The sequence below is a fragment of the Pinus tabuliformis genome, chromosome 4_2, assembly GCF_031772625.1.
Source record: "Pinus tabuliformis cultivar Carrire ecotype Pingquan chromosome 4_2, CPIR1, whole genome shotgun sequence".
NCBI lineage: Eukaryota > Viridiplantae > Streptophyta > Pinopsida > Pinales > Pinaceae > Pinus > Pinus tabuliformis.
Window position 1 is genome coordinate 614,777,131 of NC_142304.1, and position 9,559 is coordinate 614,786,689.

The 9,559-nt window shown below is 33.4% G+C and overlaps 1 protein-coding gene across 1 annotated transcript; it reads right to left on the reverse strand.

Moving 5' to 3' along the window:
• Positions 1–3,459: 3,459 nt before the first annotated feature.
• Positions 3,460–4,528, reverse strand: LOC149170822 (uncharacterized). Its single transcript, XM_089427371.1, has one exon. It carries the CDS (start codon positions 4,405–4,407, stop codon positions 3,781–3,783), a length of 627 nt encoding a protein of 208 aa, XP_089283497.1. The 5' UTR covers positions 4,408–4,528; the 3' UTR covers positions 3,460–3,780.
• Between the last annotated feature and the right edge of the window lie 5,031 nt (positions 4,529–9,559).

A 9,559-nucleotide genomic window follows, 5' to 3' on the forward strand; every position in this document is an offset into this window, starting at 1 on the left:
GTTCAGTTGGTTGAACATAACACCTTTTCCTCAGAAACTAGGTTTTGTGGCAGAGCAGCAAGCATTTTTCACTTTCCCATAGTTGGAGGCCTTTTTAATGATACAATTAGAAACACGACTGAGATGATCATGTCATCATATGCTCTTGATAATATAATTATTTGCATTGCGCAACGATATTTTACTTGGTTTTGTCTTTTCAAACATGTTGTTTATGCTTAGATGTGCCTTTTTCATAGGTGGTGTTATTCACCATAAGAGAAAACAGGTTCTTTATAAGGTTGTTTTCGTTGTCAACTCAGGATTATTAATGATGGTTGTTATGGGCCTATTTTTCCGAGTTGTGTTGCACTTTATGCACATAAAATTGCATGTTGGAAAATCAGAATTATCCCTTTCAAACTTGAGAAACTGTTTCATGCTTGTAGCCTATCTATTCTACCTTATCTTCCATTTGAAGAGTCACATAAATATTTATGACCCCATAGATCAGACTCAAGGTTATCTAGGAAATAATTTTGTTTCAGAAGAATTCAAGGAGCTCATGTTAAGAGGAATACATTGAAAGTATATCAAGGTTTTATAACATTGGTTTAGTTGTTGTAGAGGGGACTCCAATAGTTGGAATGTCCAGAATCCATTACATTGACATCAACCCAAAAAAGGAAGAAACATCTAAATGCTTTAGGGTCAAATAATTCCTTAGTTAATTAGATTTCAGTAAACCCAATCAACAGGATATTATAGAGATGATTAAAGGAGGCCAGTAACAAAGTGCAATAGTGGGAGATGAAATAAGGAATTATGTAACCCATAACAGAGAAATTGGGAATCGGTCGATTAAAGCTGAACCTTCGCTCCCATTGATGGTTGTGCTTGTCTATAGACAAACCCGACAAAAGAAAAATTGAAGTTGCAGATGTCCAAGAAAATTCAAATGAAGAGCCTTTGAATAACAAAATAATCGATATTGCTTACCCATAAAAGAACCAAGAACAGGTGAAATCGCATGCCACCACAGAGCCCATCGTTGTGTCAAACGTCAGCTGTAGATGTCGAGGTTCATCAAAAAATTTGCACCGGCTCCACGCAGAAGAAGAAAAATGTGTCCGTGTTAATAAAAGTTGTGTTTGGAAAAAAAGAAAAACTGATGGTCATCGCACTAGAGATCATGGTAATAATAACTCAATGCCTTTGTTTGGTTCTTCCCCAATGAATTCTCGTTTCTCTAGCACTTCAGCTAACTCATCTACAACTAAACTAGTTTCAAATGGTAAACAATCCAATGGTTTCACCAATTTCATATCATATGTCGAACCACTAATTTCATATCATGCGCCTTAGTCAATTGCATCGAGATCGAACGCGAATAAACAATGGTTGTGCAAAACATTTTTTTAACTTGACATAGGAAAACGAAAATAAAGAGCGAGCATTGGCTAAGGTGAACAACATCTGCTCACTGCAAGCCCGCAAAGAAAACACCTTCATTGGCTGAGGTGAACAATATCTGTTCACCCAAACTCGCAAAAAAGCACATTCAATATAAATATAACAAAACATACAAAATTATAAAACTTTACCCACAATGCCACCTACAACACACCTATCCTATAAGGCTAGTGCCAAAGGCATGGACAATGGAGAAAGGAATTATAAAACTTTACCCACAATGCCACCTACAACACACCTATCCTATAAGGCTAGTGCCAAGGCATGGACAATGGAGAAAGGCTGGATGGTCGTGTCCAATGATCAACATGGATAGCAACAAAGGAATGCCTTAAAGTGTGAAAAGAAAAATAATGAATAATGTAAAAGAGGAATATAAATTATAAATAACTTAATAGGTAAAATTAAAATTATTAAAATAACAAAATAAAATTGTATTCCATAATGAATATCGAAAATTAGAAAATTTTAGATAATAAAATATTATATATTATATAAGATATGGAAAGGAAAATTGTAAATTTCATATGCAAAAATATGGATAAGGATTAATTTTTTTTATAATTTTATAATTATTTTATTTTATACAGTGTGATCAGAAAAATAATGAATAATGTAAAAGATGAATATAAAATATAAATAACGTAATAAGTAAAATTAAAATTATTAAAATAACAAAATAAAAATGTATTCCATAATGAATATCGAAAATTAGAAATTTTTAAATAATAAAATAGTAGAGTAAAATATATTATATAAGATATCGAAAGGAAAATTGTAAATCAAATTTAAAAACATGGATAGGATTAAGTTTTTTATAATTTTATAATTATTTCGTTTTATGTAATGTATTATTTTTTTTTGAAATCGCATTTAATTTTTTTTTTAAATCTCCTTATATTTAGTTATTTAATTTTTATTTAATTTAATTTAATTCTGCGTTATTTAAAATTGAAATGTATTAGTATTTTTAATTTTAAATATAAATTTATATTTAATAATTTATGATATTAATATTAAATTTATATAATAATTTTAAAATAAATGGTAGATAAGTAAATAGTCAATTGATAAATTGTAAGCAAGTGAATAAACCGTAAGTAAATAATTGAATATTAATAGGGAAAACCTATGAATAATAAATTTAAGTTCAAACAGAAAAAGAAAAAATAAAGTATGCAGAGCTCCTCCACCACAAACACAAAATTAACTTGAAAAAAATGGTGGAAAAACACGGAAAGGCAGAGTACAGAATAATTCTGTAGCAAGACATAGAATATTTGAATTGAACTTCTCAAAAGTTCTGTAAAGAGCAAAAGATACGATCAAAGTTTGTTTCCGGGATTTGCTCATCCTATAAGTGGTCACACGCAGCGTTGTACACAGTTCCTGAATTCAAATCAGGTTAAAAAGTGAAAAGAATGAGTGAAGGGTGGATAAAGCAGGTTGGAAGAAGTATATTTATGTTTTCTGAAACTGATCGAAAGGAAATAGTGAAGATAGTGGTGGGTACACACAGACAAAATTAACACAATCAAAAGTTGCACACTGGCAAAAAGTCACAATCCTCGATTGCAAACATTGCAGAGACGGCCATCGGAATTACACGATGAAATAAATATGTTTTGTTTCTAGATGAAATAAATATGGTATAATGTTTAAAGATCTGGAGCATTTCTATTTCTAAATTAAGACACAGATTTTGGCTCTTTCGGTTGCTTTTCCTCCGCTGAACATAAAGAGGATAAGGTCATCGCCAATGTCACAGACTGCTGGTAAGGGTTGAATTTGAAACTGAAAAAAGGTTATTATAATAAATAGAGAATGTTCGTTTTCGACCTCTTTAAATATACCGATCATATATAATATTCACAAAATTAGTCTTTAATAAAACAGTTAATCCACAGCTTAAAACATCAGACCAGAGGTATCAGTGGATCGCGGGAATTAAAATAACTGAAAATGGGATTAATAAGAAGCCATAGCAAACATTTAACAACCTAAATTGAGATGTTAGGTAAAAAAAAATTCTGAACAGATATCATATTTCATTTTGTTTCTTGCGAGGAGATCCAGGAAAACGAATTTCGGATGAATTATACCATAGTTTAGATTAATCTGCCATGTCAGACACCAAATTTGTAAGAATGCCAGAAAAACAATGTTGCACAGTTTGCACAAAATAAATAAAAGAAATTTGTAATGGTACAAACATTGTTTGTATCCCATATCTATTTCTGGTCCGCACCAGATTGAAGCACCGGCTATACAGAAATAAGGAAATCTTGCATTCATTCAAACTTCAAAACCGCCGGCAGTTTACAGTCCTCAAGCAGCAGAAAAAATTTCCCCGTCAAATAACATGATCTGGCTGACAAAATCTATGTTGAGATGATCCTCAAGGTGGGTCGCACCCCAGGCATGCTCGTAGAATTCGAACAGTTCATAGTTTTCGAATTCGTCCACGAAGTGCCAGTTTTCACAAAACGATTTAAGATTTGGATTCCGCGTCAAACTCTCCTGTCTTTCCTCCAAAGATGGGCAGAATTCTTCTGTTATGTCCCAAACGGGACTCGAAGGAATGCCAAGATCGTCATCTGAAGCCTCCAGGATATAACATAAATCAACGCCGGAGTCTGTATCTCGAGTTGGGCCTTCGTGGCTGCCAGAGCTATCAGTGGCCGCAGAATTATACCCCAAGTTTGGGGAAGGATAAGAAGTGGAACATGTCGTGGCGATCTCTTCCTCCAGGGTTCTCATGACTCCGTTTACAGCCTCCTGACTGGGAGAGAATTCATCTTCTTCGTCGTCTTCTGCTAAAGTTTGATCTAATTGGAGTAGATCAAGAAACTGGTCTCTTTTTTCGCTGTGAAAGCGTTTCTGCTCCTGGACGTCTATGGAGTCCGGCAGAGCCTCGTGCTCACGGTTGCGTTTCCTGAGCAGCGGCTGAGTCATGATCGAGAAACGGCCCGGAGATTCGAACACGGAACACAACGGTGTTGCAATGATGAGAGGATATGATTGTTTGTCCTTGCTGCAAAGAGCTGGTCTTTCCTGATAGGTTTGTAGAGGATAGCACGATTGGCTATATATAACGTTTCGATAAGGCAAGGATATAAATGGATATGTTTATATATGTTTGTTTATTATTTTATTTTTTAAGATAGTTTGAGGTTTAGTGGTTAATGGTTAAAAGTATGTGTTTGTTTAAAAAATTATAAAATAGATATTAGAAAATTAAAATATTATTTTGTGAATTTGGAGCATCAAATTATTAGGCAAAAATAAATCTCTTATCCTATAAGCAAAAATTCCCATACACCAAGACACTCAATGTGAACCATTCAAATTCCCATACACCAAGACACTCAATGTGAACCATTCAAATTCTGTGAATAATATGAGAGTTTAGATACTGCTGGGATGACTCGTTCCGTCGACCCTATCCACCTAATTAAAATATTTCTAGAATGTCTGCTTCACGGCAAAGCTGTTCATTTTTGAATGTTGGAATGCATTTAGAAGGCAGATTCTTGTAAACAACTGGAATAGGAATTGTTAACCGATTCGTTAGCTGGTGATCAACCTCCACGGGTGTATGTGGTTGTGGCCGGCTCGTTTGACTGATCCAACAGTGTAACTTCTAGAAGTATTGGGGATTCGGGAATGGTGCTCCGCAGAATGGCTTCACTGTACAACGTTTGAACTGGTTGGACGAACGTGATAACATGTGGCCCGACGAAAACGAAGTATAATTTAATCCATCGCGATTCGTTTGTAACGTATCTTCTTCTTACTTCGAAGTTGGGGCTGATTACCAGGCAACGTCACTGTTATGATTGACTAATTATATATAAATTTCCATTATTATAACAAAAGGAATTAACTTTTCACACATACGAGGGTGGTTTCGAAGTATTATAAAAAAGAAAAGATTGCTGATTAACTTTCTACAGGTGGGTCACTCTCGACTCTGGCTGATTGATTTGATGATGCTTATCTCAATCAAAGTGTTCCTATTTCATGTTTTAAATCATTAACTAAAGTTTCTTTAAAGAGAAAAAAGCGGAGACGATAAGAAAGAATCCTTTTTTGACCGAAAAACCCCTAAAAAGTTGTCTTAAATTCAATATAGTGTCCACTATAATATTTTAAGATAACTTTAGTATGGAAGCGATTGTTAAGGAAAGACTCATCGTGAATTGCTTTAAATTAAATAAAGAAAGTGTTAGTGTTATAAGGTAATTTGGAAGATCAAACTTCCATGCAGAAATATCGCATGCATAACTTCCGCACTCATTTTAAGATATGAATGACATCCACCAAACCAGATTTAATCTTTTATGAATTTCAAAGTACAGGGTATAGTCCCCTGTCCACACCAAAAGAAAAGGACAATTTTATGGGCTTTTATTAATAAAGATCATATCAATGACACCAAGCATAAGATATCGCTGAAATAGATTTGAACTCCATGTGCACCTTTCAACATTTTGATTTGTGCGAGTACCCCACAGGTCCCTTTATATGTTTCTATCTAGAAATATCGAGTCAATGACAAAACCAATAGTTGTCGCCCTTAATTTTCCAAGTTCTATTACGAAAATGACAAAACCAATAGTTGTCGCCCTTAATTTTCCAAGTTCTATTACGAAAATGACAAAACCCATAGTTGTCGCCCTTATTTTTCCAAGTTCTATTACGAAAATGTGCCGTCCTTATTTGTTCACTACTTTTTTCCACCGATTTGCTTCTCGATGCCTGGTTTTCGAATGAGGAATATCACTTTCCCCATTGTGAATGATCCTATCATCTTGTTCGCCGAATCGTCTATATTCTAGTGCCAAAAAAAATAAATCCGGCACTATCTTGGGTGCCAAAAAAAAAATCCGGCACTATCTTGCATGCCAAATCATCTCCACTCTACCAATAAAAGAGTGCAATGAAGAAAGCATTGAATAACACCAGAAACGCAAAGTATGAACACATTGATGTGTCGAAAAGAGAAAGATGGTTTACATAAAGGCGGAATAACATACCACAATAATAGCACTTTTTGTTAATCTTTTTATTACTTCTTTATACTATCTTATTTTGATTTTTATATTATTTTATTTTGTTTTTTATTTTTTTTATTTTGGCTTTTTATTAAAATGATATATGTGGTGATATATTAACTTTGTGTTTCAATGTATTGAGATTGGAGTTCTTCCACTAGAGTTCGTGCAATGTGAATCTTCAAAATCAGGAACAAAAGCCTCGCATCATTAATTATACTCGAGGAGCTGTAGAGTATGAGTGGGTTTATTGCAACATCAAAAGTTGACATAGACGACTGAAAGCTTAGTAATGGTTTTCCAAAGTTATGCATAAAAATAAGTTACTTCCTTTGTTACATTAAATCTGAATTAATAAGTTTTAGTTTAAATAAAAATGGAAGGTATTAAGAAATAGATTGTGGGACTCATGCTAAGTTTACACTCAACAATATTCATTCTTCGTGAGCTAATTGTTAAATAAGTATTTTCATGAGCGAAGAGGAATATATTATTCTTTTTTAGGGCAGGAGAGTGAGGAAATTGGTTACATGTTTGAGAAAAAAAAAAGAGTACGGACAAGAATTGTTCCCACAACATCAGAAAAATTTCCATGAAAATATATAATTTGGGTGACCACTATACCACTAAAATTATATAATTGAGTCATTAAAACCACTAATTACATTTACAAATCTCATCCAAGTTCTTTTCAACATAATAAAAAATTCAATGTAAATGCATTATCATAAGAAATTTGGGAAACGAATCTCAAATACATCAAATCCTCATAAAAACTTCTAAATAAACATCATAATCAGCTAAAGATGGAAGTCAAGGCACTTGGAGTTTAGGTTTATAAGTGAAACAGTAACACAGTGAATAAACACAGTTTACAAGCATGTGAAGGAAGTTAGAACACCTTCCAATGAATTCTAAGTAACACATGTTCATACCACTGCAAACAAGTAATTGAAAAAGGCCATAGAAATATCAAACACATAAACCCCATGTGAATCTTGAGTAGTAAAACTGATTTTTGTATTAAGTTTGAAAAACACACAGTCTACTACAATAACATAGCTTCTTTTGCTAATCAAATTCCAACCATGAGGAATTCGACCTCATGGTTAATATAGAGTCTTTACAACCTTGGATTCTATGATCCATCCTTAGGAGAATTCGAATTTCTAAAATTGTCACCTATCTACTCATAAAACAAACTCCTAATTACAAACTGACAGCTAACTGTTTTTTAAGAGTCTTAATACAAATAGGAGTGAAACTCCTAAAACATGTTTCATCAACCTTATCTAAGACTTAAATAAATTCTTTGACAGCTTCTAATCGATGTCTTCGACCTTTATGATGCCTCTAACATTGCTGCGAACCCTGCTGATCCATGACCTATCTCTCCAGAATCTGTCTTTGAACAACATGTGTAAAATTGGAAAATTCTGATTTCTGAAAATTATGGCTTCAAAGAAAACCTTGTTTCTCTCAACTGGTAACACTTTTGAGGAAAGTGAGAGAGGTTATTGTAGCTGGAGATTTTTTGAAGAGTAACATCTTTCATAATTCTAAAAGACTTTTGCATTTAGCCAAAAACTGATCATGAAGTGAACTACTAAAACCAGAAAGCATAGTTTTTCTCTTAATGACTTTCAGTAGTTTCGTAGCGCATGTTGGGTCATAAATTTCTCCCACCTCATAATGAATTTAAAGAAAATGAGAGAGGTTTTTGTATTTAAGTATGTTAGAAAGAAAAACCTCTTTCAGTTTTCAAAATTGAGTTTTCATTTGCTCAAGAAACCCCTTGGAAGTTGACTACTAGTTGCGCTACGAAACTGTGGATTTCTGTATGATTGCAAAAATTTAACCCTAAACTTAATGGAATGACTTCTAAATGGAAAACGTGACCTATTTAAACATGAAGTGAACCTAAAGGACTTTATTTGGAAATGAAAGATGACAATTTAAGACTTCAAACCCTATCACTTACCCTTTTATCAAGACTAAAATGACCTTTAGACCTCCTTGAAATCATGATGAAAAGCTGAGTTGACACAATGATGTTTTGAGAATTTTTGGGTGATAACAGAGGCCATGAAAGAATTAACATACAAACACTTCAAACCACGTACCTTTGTAAAACTCCAACGAGGAGATATTCCAAGTTCTTCTTGTGAGACCTCCCTTATATCTCATGTTGTCTGCAAAAAAAACATTGCTGAATGTATACTTCAGTCGCATTGATCCAGCCGACTTCAAGCCATTTTGAAAGGGAAAAATTAACCCCCTTTTTGTATTTATTTGAGAAACACATGCATATAAGGTTTTAACTTTTCATCCACTAGATGGGCGCATTGGCAAGACGATGGGTAATAAAGCTCACTTTTCCTATATTACATGATGTGACTTAGTAGAAAGAATCTATCTACTTGAAACATTTTATGTGTTACACATCCAAGAGAGTTCATGGATGAGGATATATTGAAAGATGGATCAAGTCATTTTTATTAGCAATGAGTCAACCTTTGTTATCATGAGGCCCTAACTTATCGTTGTGTTTTCAATGAAATCATTGTCACAAAAGTAATAAAGAAGGATAATTTATTCAAATTTCTTGATTAGAAATTAGGGTCTTTGTATAATGTGTGAGAGGAGGGAGAGGAGATTTCATTGAGCCATTTCCATGCAATGATGACAAGCATAGAGTTCCCTAAAAGAGGCATTGCCTCATGAATTCAAGAGTTAACAAGAGTAATATATTTCCAAAGTGTTGAAACTTCTACTTTATTGTCTAAAACTATGCTCATCACAAATGCAAATGAAGCTATATTTTTTCCATTAAAGCTAATCATGACCCTACATGGCCCTCTCATACTCTTAGCATTATATAAATGCATTTTGGAGGAGAAAAAATTAAAACTTTGGAAATGATCTTAAAAAAATCCATACATGAATGAAATAAAGGATACTAAAATAATTTTCATTTTCAAAAAAATAGCATTCATAGATTATCTCTCACAGGTTTTGGTATATTCTAGAAATACAAAAAACGTTTCATA